The sequence below is a fragment of the Chroicocephalus ridibundus genome, chromosome 1 (genome assembly GCF_963924245.1).
Source record: "Chroicocephalus ridibundus chromosome 1, bChrRid1.1, whole genome shotgun sequence".
Lineage (NCBI taxonomy): Eukaryota > Metazoa > Chordata > Aves > Charadriiformes > Laridae > Chroicocephalus > Chroicocephalus ridibundus.
Window position 1 is genome coordinate 129,723,495 of NC_086284.1, and position 20,094 is coordinate 129,743,588.

The following is a 20,094-nucleotide window of genomic DNA, read 5'->3' on the forward strand; positions in this document are numbered from 1 at the left end:
ATCCCTATAACGTTACACACTCTGGAGTACTTAAAATCCTAGGGAGCACACAGTACTAATTGATTTCATGAAAAGGAAGCAAAGATCTAAAGTCATTCTTCTCTCTTGTTGCTATGCACAAAACTCTTATGGTCCCTTCAGCTCTCTGGGATGCCCTTGTACTTTATTCATGCTTCTTTGCATGCACATCACAATGCTGCCACAAAAGCTTTCTCTCCACCATATTTTAAAACTCCATTATATGCTACCTGCATATGAGGCTATGTGCCTACAAACTCCCATAATACCCACGGGGCAGCCCATCCCTCATCAGAGGATGTCCATAGGCTCCAATACACTACCATACACTACCGTATTGCTCTGCCATGATGCACTATCATGCAAAAGATCCCCATGTCCCTGTTCCTCCCCTCTCCCCCATAATCCCAATATACACACCCAGGACAGTAAGTCCAATGACTCCAATATTCCTGACACCTCTGTCAGGAAGATTGTTGACCAAACACTGGTATGTGCCAGTATCCGATAGCTGAGTGTTGTTGATGAAGATGGAGGCACTGGTGGTTGGCATTGTCACAGCAAACCCCACTCGCCCATAGAACTGAGGTGCACCACCAAAGATCTGACCCCCTTGGTAGAGGATAACCTGGAAAAGAAAGGAAGGCTCAAATAACACTCTGCAGGAGCTGAGCAAGGAGGAAGAACAGCAAGCAAAACATGGGCTTCCAAAGATGAAAGGACCAGTTCCTAAAGCATCTCTAAATAACTAAACCTCAATATACAGCTGTCCCAGGCAGACCCATCCTAGCAGAGGTGTTTTCTCTAAAACAGGAACAGCGTCTACAGCCTGACTTATGTCAATAAAGATGTTCACAGAGTTAACAGACTTGATAGATACCCAAGTCTTCTGGCATAGCTGAATTGGCAATACCAGCCTGCTTCATATAATAGCCACTGCCCATCTAAAAAAGCAGAAACTGTGTGCAGGTCAGTGAGTACTTTACTGGAGAGCATCCTCCGAGTGGGCAGTATCACTTTGAGTCTCATCCAGTAAGATCCTGCCATGATTTGACACTGCTTACTGAAGACCATTGGGATGAACTGAATGACAGGCAATGCAACTCTTGAACCTGCACAGCCTACAGCAATCAGATGGCTTATATAGCACTTTGTACTCAGACCAAGTCCCTGAGGAACAAGTACTCTTCAGTGCAGGTTCTCACAACTGAATACCAAATGTGATGGGGGCAGTGTGACCCAAGACAGATGCACTTTGGAGCAATGGCATTATTCTGCTGTCAGAATACGTGGGCAAAAACCAGGCCAGCAGATCTCAGGTTAAGATTCTTGTGCCCACCACAATAGACTCTCACTTGCTAGCGTTCATAAGAACAGACTTGCATAAGCAACAGACAGTGGAAAAGTAAGAGGGGAAGTAAAAGGCGAGATGAGCCTATGAGAAGCCATGTGTTCTGGGCACATTTTATATAGATTTCACAGGTTTAAGCCTGCAGCTGCTCCCAGATCCTCCAAATCCCATATCCAGAGCGCCAAAAACTGGATTACACCTCCTGTGCTCTTTTGAACACACAAAACACTAGAGATCCAGGGCAGCCATACAGTGTCATGTACACCTGCCCCAATTGCACATCCAGCCACGGACACAATTCTCATCAGTTAACAAAGCATTGAAGAAATCAGATTCATGTAAGATCCAGAGGGCATGTTCAACAATGAAGGGAACGTTCTGGAACAACAGGAGACTCATCATTGCAAAGGGACTACATCCAGATCAATGTGAAGAGGGTGAGGAAAAGGAAATCCCCAAAGAAATGCATGCTCCAGTGAAAAAGGACCTACCTGTTGAGGCTGGTTGGCGTTAGAAAGAGGAATGACCATCCAGATGACATTAAGGTTAGTGAGAGCAGCGTTAGTGGTGAAGGTGCAGGGCAATACTGCTGTCTGGCCTCGGGCAACCTGGATACTCCCTGAACTGACTGACACCTCCAGGGGATGCACCAGACCTGGAATGAGAAGTACACCCAGTTCAAGCATTTCAAGAGAAGGACACCTAGTTCAAGCATTCCATGTGGTCCCATACACGTGCAGGTCATGACAGCAGCATCCTGTTGGTACAAAACTGTCCCTTACCAATTACTTCAAGCTAAAAATAATTATATTCCTGCCTCAACAGATCATGCCACTCTCTTGCAGATCTTTTTCACAGGCAAATGCAGATAGGCAGCCCTTTTAAGTGAGAGCACTCTAGTTTCAGAGCCTCTGAAAACAACAGGTTTTGTTTTGGCGATGGGGAAGGAGCCGTAAAAGCAGCTAAGCTGTGCCTAAGAGATAATGAAGTATGTTTTCAAACCCATCAATCTTAATGATACCCAACATTACTAAAACAGAAATGGAAACTGCATTCTAGAAGTCTTCACCAAGGGTTAAGAAGAGAGAACATGTATCACTAAAGAAGAAACACAGTTCTCTGCCCACTTCTACCCTTCATAAAGTCCAGTATGAGCAGAAACATTTTAGTGCTAATTTTAATTAATCTTTCCAGTCCAAGTATTTCTATCTAGCTGGTGAAAAAAGACTACTGATAACGGAGGATCTCATCAAAGCTCATTTGTTTTGCAGCATTTCCACCATCTCTTCTTTGCATTCCACACAGGCTGGACAGGGCTGAAAGCCTGATAAGCCCCAGCTTCCCAGTGCAGCAGCTCAAGGCTGCAGTTTTTAAACTGCAAGTCACACAGGGAAATATCTCCATTCCTACTGCCAACATCTTGTCAAATGAAACTAACCAAGGAGTCACCTCCACTGTTTTGAGTAGCACTAAAATTCTTTAAATAATTTTTCCCTACAAAATAAAAATATTGTCTACCAAAAACATCTCTCTATATGACAGCTCACTATCTTCTTGTTCAGTGCATGTGGGAGGTTGCTGGAAGAGACGGCAAGGAGTTTTCAATCTCCAAGGCAGTATCAGAATATTGCTAGCACCCAGGTGTAGTCTGGGGACTGTCCAGTGCTCTTGCGACTCCAGGAAGGGCTGCCAGCAAACTTTCTATTTTCTGCCAAGAGACAATAGTTTGCTGAAGGTGAAATGCTCCATGAGAATAGGTTTCTAGCTGAACTACAAAGAAATAGAACGGGCTAATTTCCGAGAAAAAGGTGAGTGGTCTTTTGCACACTTGTCTGCTGGGATCCTTCCCAGCCTACCTAATGGAGAGATGAGGCGTTCAGAGCCTGGAAGCGCTGAGCTTCAGATGCTGCAGATCCGAAGTTTCTAGCACCTGAACAGCCTGGGTTTGGACTGACTGCTCTGGAGATGCAATATTCCAGGACCCTGCAAATCCTCAGCAACCTCCTCTGGACTTCTGTTCCCTCCTCAATATCTCCCACCTCCAAAGCCCCAGGTAGTTCAGGGAGGCTGAGAAGTACTTCAGAACAGAGCCAGACAAAATGCCATTTTAATCTCTCCAGGTGAAATTCATGAGCTTCTTACTTTGCAGAAAAAAAACCCAAGTCTGACATTCCTCACAGGTTGGAACATATTTAAAAATATGGAGCATTTTGGAAATTCCTAGGGAAAAAGAGTTCATCTTGGTGCTAACATCTCAGACAATTAGGTGCCTGCATGAGGAACAGCTGGTGAAAGTTTAATCCATCAATCTCCTATGCAGGGCTGTTAGCAGCAAGTGGAAGTAAATAATTTGAAGAGCCAGTAATAAGCATCACCTTTATTTCAAGGAATCTGCCTTCCAGTTGTGTCTGTGGTTGACAGACTGGGAATGGTTTAGGACTCCTCATTTGCTTATGGCTGACCAGGCAGTGGCAGTAGCCCAAAAACCAGAAGTGATCCATGTCAACTTCGGAGATGTTTCTTACTGAATATGACCCTGACAAGGGATCGTCTTTTCTGCAGGCCTAAATTTGAAGGCTACCTTGCCATGACTGCTTAGCCAGTCTAGCATCATCCATGTGCTAAACAGAGTGCAGGGAGTCACAGTAATTTGGACATTTACTGGATTAACCTCTTTCTCCAACATGGTGCAGAAAGCTCTTCTGCCATGTTCAGCATAGATTTAATGAGATGCACTCCAGGAGAAGAAAGCCAACTACTCATGTGATTTGGAATACCAACATGTGTTCTCCAGCTCCATCCCTTATCCCCTCCATGAACCACCCCCACTCCCCCTTCAAATTCTTGTCATTCACTTACCTATGAGTATTCACTAATACACTAATAACAAATTTACTGGAAAAGTTAGAGTTTACGGTTTGCATTGCAGGGTTAGTTACATCAATCACTCAGTCATCAAGATGATGTGATTTTGATACCTAACGACCCTCTTGCTCCTCCTAATATTTACTATTAGTTGATTGCAAACATCCTGCAGAATAACAAAAACACTAAAATAGAACATGCATAATTTCCTTACTGTAAAAATAATTTTGAATACATTTGAGAATTTCCCAATCCACTTATGAACAATTTAAAAAAGGAAAGAAAACACATAATATTCCCTTTGCTCTGCCTGTGCCCCAGTCTCTCCTTGCAGCACCCCACAGCCCTCATAATCTCCTCCCCCTTTCAAGGCACCATAGCATCCCGTTTAATTTTAATGCCATGGAGTGGTTTCTGATTGCGGGGCCGGGGTGGGGTTGGGGTGAGGGTAAGCACTAAGGAAGAGCTGAGGTCCCCATCCATTTCTCTTGCCAAGGGGAGGTGCTTTGATCCCGGGTATGCCGGATGAGCACACCACCACCACGATGCTGTCCTTTCTCTGTCTTTTTAAACCACTGGGGAAGGTCCTCAGACTTGCCTTTGCCTCATGCATCCCAGGGCCTGTCAGCTGCTCTTTGGCCCAGGATCCATACAAGGCAGGTGGCTTTTAAAGACGAGGACTCATTTTGTTAAGCAAAGAGGCACCTGCAGGGCTACAGCTGGGGAAAACATACGCAACCACTTCTGACAAGTAAGCTTAAACAAAGCGACAGGGGAGACAGGAGAGCAAATGTAGGCGGCAAAGTCCTTTTCCAACAACATAAACAGGGAGGTAGGCTGGTGTGTTAACAGAACACCAGGGGGGCATTACTACAACGTGACTCCTCTCCCAGGGAGACAGCTGAAAGAGCAAAGATCAAATCCTTTTCTGAAACTACAGCGTCTTTATTTCTCAGACTACTAGAAAATGTAACACGCTTACACATGCACTTGCCCATCTATGCAAGTATCTACATCACTGCATCCTTCCACGCCAGTACTCATGGCCCAAAACACAGGTGGATGCACATAAAAACACATACACTTCTAAAACTGTATGCCAAGGAAGAAATCTAGTAGGAAAACTCAACCAAATGATACATGTTTAAACATTTCAAAATTAGGACTTGCAAAAATGTGGCTTTGCATTAATGCAAAAGAAGGGAGGCAGGGGAAAGAGGGAGGAAGAGATTTCAAATTTAGCATATCTATTGGGATAAGGATTTTTCAATGCAGCCTAAGGAATGAGGACTTGAATTCCCTTGGGTAGATATAAATGCAAATATAGATATATGCACACACATACAGCCCAGTCTACTAAGTCAAATTACACAGAAAAAAAATCAAGGAAGGGATGTTGTAAAGGGTCTCCTTTTGCAAAGGTACACAATCCAGACCTTTTCTAAGCATTCAGAGAAGCTTAATGACTTGTGAGAGACAACAAGAATCGATCACCACCAAATCATCTCTTAGAATTGGATTACAATGGCCATTACACCCTCTCTTGTATGTGCAGTCTCCTCCTTACTCAGTAATTAAGCATCCCTGTAAGCAGCAGCCTGGAGGAAGAGCAGGGTACACCACTGTCAGCAGAAAGAGGAATGGGCCCTTCCTGTACATAGGACACTTTGATCTTAGCTTGATTCTGCAAACAGCTTTCTCCTTTGATCCTGATGCAGCAAGCTCCCATCACTAATTAGAACAGAGGCTCCATTTTTTTTTTTTGTCCCCTATCAGGAAACCAGCCAGCAGAACGATGTTTTGGCTACAGAGGCTCTTTTAGAGTTTCTTCATATTTCCAGGACCAAGTAATTATTCTGGCAACAGATCACTCTGATTTCATTTTTGATAGGTCACTACTGCTTTTTCGAGTAGCACATTAAGCTCCCTCTCCTGCATCCATGAAGGAGTCCATGTAGACAGCCCATACAGCATGACACAAGCACGTAGGCCCCAGTCCCGCAACCAGCATTTGACTCCCTGCTGGATGTGAGGAAGAGGAACATGCTGCAACAGGTTTGCTAGCTGCCCTACAAGGGCTGCAAGCCTGAGAGGCTTCAAAATATACCAGATGCAATAAAGCTGAAAGGCGTGAGCACGTCTTAGCACTTTGACTCACATTGAGTTGAGCGAAAATGTTCCCAGCTCCCGCTCACTGCCACACCGCTCAGCCAGAGATCACCATCAAGACCATCAAATCACCTCAGCTGATAACCCCGTGAGTGAAAAGAGGACTTCCACCACCGTCACTTCACATCAATAGGAGTAGGACAGATTATAACACAAACAGCTGATGCACAAATTGCCAGTCCATATGACCATGATGACAGATGGTCACAGACCACGAGGGCCTCAGAGGCTGTGCCTTCAGGAAGCACTGAGGTCACGCCATTGAAGTTGTGCTAAGGGTACATCCTCCTCTACTGCTGCATCATCCCCAATCCCCAAGTTTTTCAGAGGCAGCCATGCTCAGCACAATATCTGGGTATTACTGTCTGGGTTGCAGCACAGTGCACAGAGAGGGTCCTTCCCCACTGTATTTAGCTTAGGAGTTTTGATCTCCCAGGACCACAGAAAAATATAAGTTTATTTGGAGGGTCATTCATACCACGGAAGTCAAGCACCTGCCTTGCCTCACCTTCCGGAGGACACACTCCGCTTTGCAAGTACCCCCAAGAACTCTTGGCAAGTCAGCAGCACTTGGCACCTGCTAGCAGCAATCTCTTGATGCTCAATGGCGCGGGAGGCTGGGCTAGCATGACTTTGCATGCGCAGAGGCCAGGGTACAGGTTCACTCTGCAGTGCTGGCAAGCCAGAGAAGTAAATGGCCATGGGAGAAAGAAGGGAGGGAGGTGTGGAAAGGATAAAAAAATACCCACAGCTGCATGCATTCTGCATCTCCAGACCTCCAGGGAAAACGTGCAGAAATGTGCGTGTCTGGGGGGGAAATGAGAATAAAGCATCAAGCTGTATCAGCTTGCATCCAAAACCCAGGGAATGGCTCCCCACAACCCAGTGCAATTAGCAATCCTGTTGCCATGTGCTGGGGAAGATGCCTTTGGCAGTATGACATTTTGGGTCCCTTGTTAGAGAGGCAAAGATGAGGTCACTCAAAAGTTTCAAGAACAGAGTAGGAACAGGATGTTCAATCTGGCGACTGCAGGCAACGAAGGGAGAAACTGCAGAGCAGTCTTTTTCCTGAGATGAAAGGAAAACACAAGTTGCTGTGCTGTTGGCTTGTCTCACATCTCTGAGTCTGGGACCAGACCTGCCTTCTGTGCTAAAGAAGAGAAATGTCTCCCACCCCAAATGATAAGAGTTACATTGCCCACTCATCACACTGAGCAGCAGCAAAACCCGCAGCCCAGGAAGGAGTGACTCACAGCTGGAGAAGACAGTAACAAGATGCAGGGAATACTTCTGCCACAGGACCTGCTAGTGCAGCAATCGTTCAAAAGCCCCTGAAGGAGCCTGACTTGCAGTTGTAAGCAGTGATAACACCAAAGTTATCCAGCATGATATGGCAGCACCCAAAACAGGCTGCTCAACAAGCTGTCTGAATACTGGTCTTGCCCATTCTCACCAGGGGCTAGTATCTTTCTGTCATTGTAGGTGTGCGACACTTTCTAGTTCAGAAGCCATCAAACCAAAAGCAGTATTTACCCAGCCTAGTGTCTGGAGACAGCATGCAGTAGACTCCATCCTGCTTGTGGAACCAGCATCACCAAGCACTCCAAAGTAGCACAAGTCTGAGTTAATTCCCACTGTCATTGTAAAGACCTCCTTGGAACAATTATACTGGGAGCACTGATGAGAAGAAGGGAGGGCTCCACCATACTATAGCCCTTCTGCCAGCTCATAGCAAGGAGAAGGCAAACTTTGGTCCAGAAACCAAAGTGATTGCCTCCATGCCCCAGCTTGTGGGTCCATGGGTGCTACAGATGCTACAGGGAGCCTTCTCAGACAGCCTGTGGGGCATACTGAGGACACTCAAGAAAATGTCATTCTTCTGTGAGAAAAGAGGGACAGAGATTTTCTAGCATAGCTCCTCCTCAAGACACAATCAACACTGCCTAAGCCAATTCCAACGGAAGTTTGCCTAATTTAGTCTTTAAAGCCCCAGACAATGTCTCCACTGTGCAACACAGCTTAGCAGTCGGGTCCAGTAGTGAGCAGCCCCTGCTTTCTTGTAACACACAGAGCTGTCACCAGTGATGCCTTTGAGCCCCTGCCTTTTCCTCTCTGCAACCCACCCACGCAAATCACATTTGCCAACCTAGTCTCTTCTCCTCGCCCTGTCCAGTTCTTTCTGCATATCCTTCACTATTTCCATCACAATGATGGGCAGATGTATAGCTCAGAGCTAAAAAGAGAAGTTGCAATTGAACAGAGTTTGGCCATTTTGTTCCGTGAAACAGCTGCATCAAACTCAGATACCAGAACTTATTGGGAGTAAGCCCATTCCCTTTATTTGGATAGGCTCAATATTCCAAAACAAGGCTCATGCTGGTTCTTTCTGGCTCACAGGTCTAGCAATTTGACAGTAACCCGACAGCGTATAAGGCAAAATAATTTCTAACTCTTTCCTTCCTATCTTTGCTGGCTCTGCAGGACAGACTGGAGCAAACAGCAGGTAAACTATCACATCTAGCTTGGTTTTAGAGAAAGATCTGTGTAACACAGGTGTTAAACCTACAGTGACGTTAACTTTTCCTCTCAGGCTACTCTCAGTGTTTTCCTCAGTGTTACTCTCTCTGTTAAATGCAGGTCAAAAGCCAAGCTAACCTCTAAGCACCTTTATCCCTGGAGAAATCATTCAGACACAATTGGTGGTATCTAGTCATCCCTCCAGCATGGAGCCTCCCAAGTAAATAGATATATTTTACCAAAGTAAGAGCAATCTCAGGATTGCTGCCCACCCTGTAGGATATGCGGGCTAGCAGACACTAATCCAGAGGGAAAAGACAATGTCAGGGTCTTGAACTTGAGTCTTGCTGCATTTCTTGACAATAACTCCATCAGCTGAGCAGGGACATTGGCTACCTGTAAATCTGTGCTGATCACACCAAGCCTTCCCCCCTTATCATTTATAACCTCATCTGAACTAGACAGAAAGATAACAGTGAAACTTCCTGCTGACCCACTCTGCTCCGGCCTCAGCTGTTGGCCTGGTGAATAACAGTCACTACCACCCCTGCCATCCTCCCTTTTAGAAATAGGTCTTTCTCTGCAGGCCAGCTGGAAGGAGGATTTCAAACAACTGTCTGACTGAGATGACACGGAGCACATCTCCCTGCCCCTGACCTCCTCAACCTGCAGCCGTAGGGGGGATGAAAACTGGACTTTAAGACCAAAAAAAGGCAAGAAAGCTTTCAGCTATACATACTTCAAGAATCGTGTCAGTTCCCTCCCATGTCCTTGTCAGAGGAGCTGGGCTAGCTCTTGCAGAGGTAGAAAAGGGCTCTCGTAACACATGGGACAGCTGAACAGCTGAGGAAGGAATTTGATTCCATCCTCATTTCTGCCGCAGACTCCCTGGGTCCTGCTGAGCAAGTCAGTCAGCTCCAGGTATCCTCAGAGGGTCCCTATTAGTGTGAGATCCTCATTTGCTCAGGTTTAGACCTCAAGGGTTTGATTTTCTGAGCTGCTGAGCTTTCAAACCTGCTAGGGAAATCAAGAGGGGCTGTGCTTTCCATGTAGCCGGGATCACATTATGTTAAGCTCTCTGTGTAATGTGAACAGTGCTCTTCCAACAGATCTTAATGCTTGTGTTTAATTAGTCACAGTCTTGAAATGCAAAAGAGGTTTTTTAATTGTGAGAATAACACGGTGCTAGAGCAGCTTGTTAACATGTACAAATTTGCAACAAGAACCCAAATTGGGTTTACAGATGCCCTGGTGATAGCAGGGTCAGGGGCCCAATGACCCAAATGGTCCTTTCCAATTCTGGACTCCTGCTGTGCTCCCAGTACCAGCTTCTCTTCTGTGTCTCCATCCAGCCTGGCTGGACCTGCCAGGAGAGCCACCTTCTTCACAGCTCCTTCTAGCTGGGATAGTTGCTTTGCATCTCTGCTGCATCTAGGCATCTCAAGTTAGCCTATCGCTAACTTGAATGCAGTACGCACTCAAGTTAGCGATAAAAAAACAACTGCATTGTATTATAGCAAGATTATAAATATAGGAAGGGACATTGATAGGAACAAAAATAGCATCTACAATGACATTAGCTAGGATAAAACTAATCAATCGCTGTGCTCTGGGGCATGCATTAATCCCCTGCCCATGGTATAGTGTTGCACAATTAGGTACATTATGGAAGGTTTAACGCTTCCCTCCGATGCATGCGGCATTGGCTGGAAACAGAGACTGCTGTGATGTAAGCTGGCAGTCCTTGAATTCACAGCATTTGCAGAGGACTCAAGGAGCAGCTGCACAACTGAGGTTGGGGAATTTTTTGCCTTAGCAGCTGAGCAATGCCAGAGGGGACCCAGAGGGGATCAGGAACTCACTCAAGTGCTCACTCATTGCTCCCCTGAACTGAAAGAGGGGAGGGGCGGGTAAGCCTAATTCAGCCCACTCTGTGGGACCACTTGGTGCTAACTTTGCCCATTCCTGGCTGTGCCCAGCATCGGAGTCATCAATGACTCATCCCCTCAAGGCTCAGGTGGGCAAATCAGGAGCGTGCAATCTGTCTACAGAAGATGGCTGAAGGCCACAATGGGGCAGCATAGCCAAGGTACAAAAAGGGTGGTGTGTGTCCTTGCAACAGGGTGCCAGTGAGTTCTTTCCCTCCTAAGGTCCTCCAGAGCTGCTTGAAGCACCATTTTCCAAATCACAGGCACAGGCAAGGAAGAAAGTGAAAGCTTAGCTGGGCGCAGAAAGGCATCTCCCTATTCTTTGTCTTCTAAAAGCTGGCAAACACAGACCTTCCTTCTGCACCCCTAGTCCTGTGATAGATCAGGTCTGGGGAAGCCTGCTACAGTAACTTAAGATGTTGTCATCCTCTGCTGCTTGCCTTGTTGCTCAGCACAAGGTTATTGTCCCAAAAACAGCAAAAGCAGAAAGGAAGCTGTGCCTCCACCTCACAGACAGGCATTAATTAGCATAACCTGCTGAGGAAGGTGTAAGGACAGGCTAACTTGCTTTGCTGTGAAAGGGGAAAGCTGCATTGCAGTCGCGCTGTCCTGTTCTGCCCACTGCCTCAGCGGAAGCATCATCCAACAGTATTGAATGTCTAGGGGTGGGAACATTTTAAATCAGCATGGCCAGTTACTTTAGCTGAAGTGACTTGGGAATGAAAGCTTAGCAAATGTTCGTGCAAGCACATTTAAAGTGGGAAGCTCAGCTTGAGTTTGCAAAGAGCCTGCAACAACAGCTCAGAGCTGCAGACTTTCCCAATCATCTCAGATGCCAACATAAACCTCCCACATGCCTCCTTTTAATTATATCACTGCTTGTCACAGCACATCAGAAAGAAAAATGTACCTTTTACAACAAAGATTTGTATCTGTGTTTCCTAAAAGAGGGAAAAGGCACAGAGTTGACTGAGAGCAGTGAAGGCATAGGTTGGCTTCATTTTCCCGAAGCAGGTTGGAAAACCTCACAGGAGCCAGCTCTTCACATCTGGGAAGAGCCACCATGGCCAGTCACTGTCTCTGAAACCATCCTCCAGCATCCCCGTGGGTATCCATAACCACACCGGAGGCTAGTTGAGCTCACAACATGCAAAGTACAGGATGAGGCTTCGTCGTATGGAGTGAGAGCTGTATGTAACTTGCTTACCCCAGAGCAGGAGTCTAATTAGAGCTCTTCCCAGGACCTAAAGCAAAAATAGCCTCGAGTTCTCCCTGGCCCATCCCATTTCATCACTAATATTCTCCCAGCACAGCCCAGTCAGCAGAGATGTGTCGCGCTGCGGATCAGTGCCAAGTGCTGGCAACAGCACGTGACATTGCTGACACAGCAAAGTGGCCTCCTTCGGGAGAAGGTATCCACTGGTGCCTCTGCAAGAGAAATGCATCTGCTCCCAAGACTGGGGAACAGAGAGTCAGGGTTAGGAAGCTGAAATTAAAACAGGTCGGCAAAGCTCTACTAAGACACTCACTCCTATTTTCTGTTTGCCGAGCCATAAAAAATACATTAACGGCCCAGCAGCTTTGTAAATGATTTATGGTCAAAAGAATAAATTTCTTCCTTCTCTCCTGGTTAAAAAAAGAAAAAGCGCAACATAGTGATAAACTGCTTAATAAGGGAAAACAACTCGAGGTTTAAATACGTTCAATGGTATATTGAGTGGGAAGGACAGAACCCATAAGGAATAAGATTAAAGCCCAGTAAGGGGAGCTGGCACAGGGGAAGGCAGGATGAATGGGTGGGCAGGATGATAGGATTTGTGGGTGGGTGGGGAGAGGCAGGAGCGTGGGGTGCAGCTGCATGGGAAAACAGGTGGGGATGGGGGAAGGAGAACCAGCTCATTAGAGACTTTTAACACTTTAACACAGAATGCATCCAGAGATATGCAGAACGCGTATCCCTCCACCTCCTGCCCTCATTACAGAAAAAATGCCATTGCAACACAGAGTGCAAACTCACACCTGAGCAGCTTTTTCACCTGACACAACCATCATTAGGTCTAACTCCAGTGCAAATAGCGCCAACCTACAGTTCAACTACTTTCATCCAAAGCGGCAAGAGCTCTGTCCATTCTCCCCAAAAAAGAGGAAGAGCAGAAGGTGATGAACAGAAAAGGGACCGTGCCTGCCCTGTTAGGCATAGGCTGGGTGAGATGCAGGGACATGCTGCTGCATGGCTACCTGCCTGCAGACACCACTGACATCCTCTGGGAGCCCTCCAGGAACCTCAGGGCTGGTGCTGCTGCATCTTCCAGAAATGAAGAGACAGCAAGGCACAGGAACACAATGCATCCACCCACCCAGATGTTGATGGGCTCCACCCATGCATGCAGGGGCGCACATATGACACAAAGCCACTGAGGCCACCATTAGGGCTTGGGTCAGCAATGAAGGCTCAATGGGGCTGGGACATCCTATGTGAGAAAGCTTACCTGCAAAGGAGAGAGCGAAGGCTGGGCCAGGCTGGGCCAGACCTGGATCAGGCTGGAGAGGGGCTGGAGGCAGACTCAGAGGTGGGAGGAGAGGAATGAAGGGGTGCGGTAGCAGCATGGGAGCTGGGATTGGGGTTATGGAAGTGCAGGGGACCACGAACAGTGGGATCTGGGGGTAGGAAATAACTCCCCAAGAGATGGCCCCACATCTCCAACCCAAATGCAGGGGAGCTCCCCCAATGCTTCCTAGGGTACCCACCTTACCTGCCTTCCCCCATTACCAGGATATTTCAGTACCATCATCACCCCATAGTTGGTTATGATGGCCCATGGCAGGTTATGATGGGCTGGTCCCTCAACAAAGGTGTGCCTAAGGCAAAACAAAACAAAACTAAATAATTTAAAATAAAAGCAACCTTTGAAAAGACAGAAATTAGCCATTTCTAAGAAAAAAAAAAAGATTTTATTTAATAACTGATCCCATTCTCCTTGAAGTCAGGAAGGACTGTCACCAGGATGAGTATCAGATTCTTAAAGGATCTTGTCCAGCAGCCCACAATTTTTGGCAGAGGCAATGCTAACAAGTTGACTATCTGCTTACCACCCCAGTTTTGTGTCTCATGTATTAAATGTTCTCATCCTGTGGAATACACAAGCTTTACAAGTGAAAGGATGTTTGGTGGATATTCTTCAGTGTTCACAGTGCTTTTGAGCTCCCCTAAATATTTTCCTACTCTGTGACTTGGTTGTGAGTCCTACTTCACCTACGCTGCTGGAGCATGACCAGCAGAGTGCCCACAGCCTCTTGGCCAGACACTGATGCCCAGGCTGATTTGATATGTCCTAGCAATTCCACTAAAGGCACTTAAGTCATTGTAAATACACTTGATGTTTAAAAATTAAGCACATGGTTAAGTATCTTGCCAAATCAGGGCTTAAAGGTCTAATCACATTTGCATCCATTTTGATAACAAAAATCCTGTGGCCTGCTGGTATGAGAGAGAGCCTTTAAGTGAGAACATGCACTACCACAGTGAAACTTCCCTGTCTCATACATGATGCTGAAAACGAGCCTGACAAAAGCATAAAAGCATAACTTTCAGTCTCCAAAAGCAGTCAGACTGAAACTAGCTTTTGTGGGGATGTTCGAAGACATTAGACTTCCATATCTTGAACTATCTTAATCCCAACCTACTTTGGATTTAAAATTATTAAAAACAAACAAACAGAAAAGAAACAAAAAAGGCAGGCTCTTTTTCATTTAAATTGAAAAGAAAGGAAACCCCAAATTTGTCTTCTGATCTGGCAAATGCCAGGTCAGTAATTGAATGTTTCAGATTATGAGTTGAGCTGTCTGAAAGGGGTTGTAAAAGGACAATTTTCCACTGGGAAAAAAAGAGTTTTCATTAAAATCAAAATAGGTTGTAAGAATATCAACTTTGATGACATGTTCAGTGAGTGAAGACAAAATGAATTGCTTTGACTTTCCCATTTAATTATGGTAATGTTGGTACATTTCAGTTCAATACGGTAAAACCACTTTATTTCAATCCATTTAGACTTTTGCCATATATTTAGATATTACATAAATTCTAGCTTTGTATCATTTTATTCAGTAACAGTACAGTGTTATATGCACACACATACTCAATACGCTATGGCCTTTCAACAAATGGGAACGGTATCTTTTCCCAGTGGAAATTTCCCCTGATTTTTGTTCCACCCACTAAAAAATCTGGACTCTCACTGTCACGTGAAAGGAGAGAAAGGACTTCCCTCCGACAGATGACCAGTTTGTTACTGACTTTAGCTACAGACAGCTCCAGCCCAAGCTTCTCATGGCAACACCCAGAGTTCAGGAGCTGTTGGTGTTTCCATGTGAAGTTTGGTCTTGATGTTGCTCAAGTGGCCAGTGTCAGGCACAGACATTTCTACACTTTAGGCACAGGAACACAACTATTTCAGCACTTTGCTGTCCATTCCCTGAATGAGACTCGCTCCATCCTCAGGGAGTGCCATCTTCTCCATCTTCCCCGCCATCTTCGCACTTTAGTGCGAGTGTTGCTGACTATAAATCAATTCCCTGCTCTCCAGCCATTTGGGCTAATCATTCCTACATTGTATGGTGGAAGCAGGACCAATAATCATAGGATCATAGAATGCTTCAGGTTGCAAGGGACCTTAAAGATCACCCAGTTCCAACCCCCTGCCATGGGCAGGGACACCTCCCACTAGACCAGGCTGCTCAAAGCCCATCCAGCCTGGCCTTGAACACTTCCAGGGATGGGGCAGCCACAACTTCTCTGGGCAACCTGTTCCAGTTCCTCACCACCCTCACAGTAAAGAATTTCTTCCTAATATCTGATCTAAATCTCCCCTCTTTCAGTTTAAAAGCATTACCCCTTGTCCTATCACTATGGTCCCTGGTAAAGAGTCCCTCCCCATCTCTCCTGTAGGCCCCCTTTAGGTACTGGAAGGCCGCTATAAGGTCTCCCTGGAGCCTTCTCTTCTCCAGGCTGAATAACCCCAACTCTCTCAGCCTGTCCTTGTAGCAGAGGTGCTCCAGCCCTCTGTGCACAGCCAGATTAATGCAAATCTACTCTCCGTCTGCTGCGTGCCCTTTTTACGTGTGGGTACATGCCAGCACAGGGCAGAAAAAGAAACACGTCCTAATGCTGGGAGGCCTTCCCCGCTCACAGTGTACCCAGGATTGAGGCATCTGCAGCTCTAAGCGTCCAAGCTAAGACCATTGAGCCTACTTTTTCACAAATGCTGAGCATACTCACCTCCAGCCAGTGCCAGCCCTCCTGCACTCTAGTTGGGTACCCAGCATCATGCTGAAAAAAACTCAAGTGCAGAAAGTTGCACTGGTAGCTTTAAAATATGCTAGCAGGTAAGGCACTGGGGCAATGCAGAGAATCTCCATTTTGCAGTGAGGAAAACCAAGATGGAGAGAGGGTATAACTCACCTAAACACCACGCAGCAGGTCAATGCACTTCAGCACCTGATTCATGGCTCTGGCTCTGCCTATTAATCACAGTCTCTACCGCTGTGCCAAGTATTAGTATTGATTTCAAATTAACACACACATTTCTTATCAAGGAGAAAAAAATAACCACGAAGGTTCGCTATGTTCAGCTCTGTTGGAGGCCAACACGGTTGTGAGAGCAAACGCCGTGCCCCAAAGCGCTCCAGGCTGGGAGGCACACAGCACCACCCTCAAGGAAGTGTCAGATGCTCACAAAATGCTCCAAACCTCTTAAGGACATTTAAAAAAAACCCATAGAGTATCGTCATAACATGCTTGAAATGCAGGAAAGAGGCTTTTGTGAATGCAGCAGCTGCTGCTATTGTACATGACAACGCGCCTCCCTCCTTACCACCTTCTTTTTTGATGCCAAGTCCTAAGAGTTAACCCTGGGTCACCAAGCCTCACAGTGCTGTTCTGATTTTATGCTTGCCCTCTTTTCTTCCCTTCTCCTGACGTCCTAAATTCCCTTTTACAGGAGCTGCTAACTTTTGCAAACATAAAGCTGCTACAGGCTTCCCTTGTCTTTTGGAGTTAGAGTCTCAGGAAAACACTTCGCAAATTTTCCCTCCATAACAGATGCAAAGAGCTGCTTATGCCCAAGCAGCAAAGTACACAACTACTCTGAACTAAGAAAGATTTTTTTTCTGCACAGCTGGCTCATTTTTTCACACAGATGTTGTCACTCCTGCCAACTCTAACAGCACACGGAGCAGCATTAATATGAAAGAGCCCAACTGGGGGGACACTGGTTTAACAAGAAGTTGAAAACTCCCCAAGCACAGCCTGGATGCTGGGTTTTCCTTTCCCTTTGTTTTTTGCTTTAATGTATCCAAGGGAAGAAAAAAAAAAAAAGTAAAATAAAACAAACCCATAAGAAGCCACTGAAGGAAGTCTTAGCCTTTCGCGGGTAAATTCCCTTTTAGAAATTCAAAACACCCATGTTAATCTTTAATGTTAAACCCTGGATTAAAAATTCATTCAAAAATCTCACAGTTTGGAACACTTACAAGTCCATTGCATTATTAAAAGCTCAGATCAGTGCTACTCTGCATAAAGAAGTCCCTCCAAACTCTTCCCTCTCTCTTGAAGCCAAGAGCAGGTACTCTCTGCTCTCCCCGTTTATCCTTTAAGCTCGGAGAAGCCTTGTTGTGGTTCCCAAGAGCTAGGAAAGGCTCTGGGAGTTTCCAGGTCCTGTTTCAGAGCACTGCCACTCACTCTGTGGTCCTAAGAGAGCAAACCTGGAGCCGGCAGGAGCAAGTGGAATGCTTCCAAACCACAGTCCCCGGTTTAGCAGGGGTTAGTGGTAGTGCAAGGTAACAGATTGACTCAGCCTGTCCACTTGTGCCTTTTTGAAGCCAGATCCTACGCACAGGTGCCAAAACCATCACCGGCCTCAACCTTCATCCCAAGGCACCCTTGGCAATGCTGGGGAGGACTCACACCAAATTCTGCAGGTCAGGCCCAGTGTTGAGCTTGCTGGTGCCTGCAAACACACCCAGTTTAACAAAGTAATGTGGGGGACGCCGGCCCAAGGAAAGAACTGTCTGTGTCTGACGTGGTCCAGGCTGCCACAACTCACTGCAGCAGAGGACCTTTTCCAGAGGACTCACCAAAATATTTTGCATCTTGGAATGAAGGATTGTTCCCAAACTGCCCTGTGCCACCTTGCTATAAATTTTCTCATTTAGAAACACAGGGCATGAGGCTCAGCCCTCAGTTTTACGTACTTTTTTGTGCTTCTTTTTTATTTGCCTGGGAAGAGGGGACTGAGGGACCAGGCAGCATGTGCAGAGGTGTTGCAGTTTTTCACAAGTATTTTTGGAGCCATTTGCACCCTTAGGAGCTGCAATCTTACAACGCTGCATCAGGCTGAGCAGGAGGTTTCCACCTCCAGAGTCTGTGGTACCACATGGTTTACTGTAAGGGGTAAAACTTTCTTTCTAAGCAACAATGCTTTTAACAGCCACCTCAGCACATTCACGCTAGCGGCTAACCATCATGAAGCAGTCTCTCTCCTACCCCGTTTCCTGCACTCGCAGGCTCGTTTCCTTCCAAATCCTCCACCTGAGACCATCCCCAGGAGGCTGCCCTCACCTGCAGCCAGCTGGGTCCATGTCAGATGAACCACCGCGCCAGCCGAGGCTAGCTTTAAAAGCAGTACCTAGCTTTAAATCTAGCCAAATTAAAATTAGCTAGCTAATTTAAATTTAGCTAGCTAAAATCTGTCCCTAGCTTTAAAGCGGTACATGTCATCAAGGAGGAAAACAAAAAAAAAGAAAAAAAACACACAGAAGAGATTAAACGTGTACAAATCGCACTTATGTCTCCCTTGTTTACCATAACTTTTCCTGCCGTAATTGCTAGTGGCAATAATAATAATCACTGTAGTAGAATCACGCTTTGGCTTCTTTCCCAGATTCTCCTCTTGTTCACCAGGCAGTGAAGTCATCGTATCACCAAAACTTCACAGAGACCTGGTTTTGCAGGAGGGGCCACACCGAGAAAGGTTTTGACAGCTTCCCATGGAAGCTGAGAAAACAGAAGAGGAGTGGAGGAGACCCTTTTCTCAGGGACACGGGAGTGACAGGCAGGAGGAAAAAATGATGGCAAATCTCCACTATGTTTGCCAAGAGAGGAAAGTAAGGAAAGCAACAATTACGAATGGAAATGCAATCTGGCACACAAACAGCCCTCCTCACCCAGCAGGGTCTGAGCACCCCTGGGACCCAGGGAAGGCAAGGAGCAATAAGCCCTCGTGCAGAGCTAGACGTGAACCCTCACTCTCCAGAGCCCAGCTTGGAAGTCCATCTCCCAGATCATCTCTCCTTCCATAAATTCAGTCTTCTAAACTCATGTGGCCATCAAGTCAGATTACAATTAAGACTCCGCAAGTATGGCAAATATATTCATGAACATCTGTTTGAATAATAAGCCTGCGTTTGCTTCGACAGTATTCACCCGACCTGGTTTCTTTGCCTTCTGCGAGTGCTCAGACCAGCTCTCCCCTGTTCAAAGATGACGACAAGAGGGAGAGGCTGCTGCACACACTTACATAAATACAAAGATGGTTTCGGCTGGTGAAGGAGGGGTTTCCAGCCTCTGCTGCGCAGACCTTTCAGGTGTTGCAGGCTACTTCTTGGACTTGATAAAAACCAGCTAAGATAAACAAGCCTAAAGTCAGAAGGCTAAAACTTACTGCCCCAAGGCCTCGTCTACCACTGAAGAATCTGTATGTGTGTTTGAGTCCTGCGCTCTGCAGTTTGGACTTGCCAGGAGAAGAGGGGTAGTCGTTTTCGCTGAGGCCATACCTTCTCCTCTGGCTGGTTGCCCCCAGGGATGCAGATAAGCATCCCTCCCGCTCCTCATCCCACTGTCTCCCCCTCAGATCTGCCAGCGTAACTGTTGCTGTAATAGCTCTCCCACACAGCCCTGGCAAAAAGATCCTCATTAGTGGGTAAGAGCAAATTTTTTTCTACCATAGGTCACGCTGAGAGGACCACCTTAAAGAGCAAGAATGCAAGCAGCCATGCTGGCAACCTGAACTGATGGTAACCTCTGTCAGGGGAAGGGGAGCAGGGACAGCCTCTGATCTCTCCATCTACTTCAGCGGCAGTCAGGGCAGTACATCTGACCGCAGCCTCTCTCCCTGCCTCCATTTACCTGGCTGTGAACCAGGGCAGTGTCCCCTCACCACATCAGCGCTTTGTACCGCTTGGGTATGTGGT

General features: G+C 46.4%; 1 protein-coding gene across 4 annotated transcripts in view; it reads right to left on the reverse strand.

The window, feature by feature from the left end:
- IGSF11 (immunoglobulin superfamily member 11) overlaps positions 1–20,094 on the reverse strand; it is a 110,006-nt gene that overhangs the window by 5,527 nt on the left and 84,385 nt on the right. For all 4 annotated transcript variants that reach the window (XM_063351451.1, XM_063351468.1, XM_063351459.1 and 1 more), the window contains 2 exons: positions 1,861–2,024; positions 439–646 (listed from right to left, as the gene is read on the reverse strand). In XM_063351451.1, the coding sequence (XP_063207521.1) occupies positions 439–646; positions 1,861–2,024 (372 nt within the window). The remainder of the gene's footprint in view (positions 1–438; positions 647–1,860; positions 2,025–20,094) is intronic.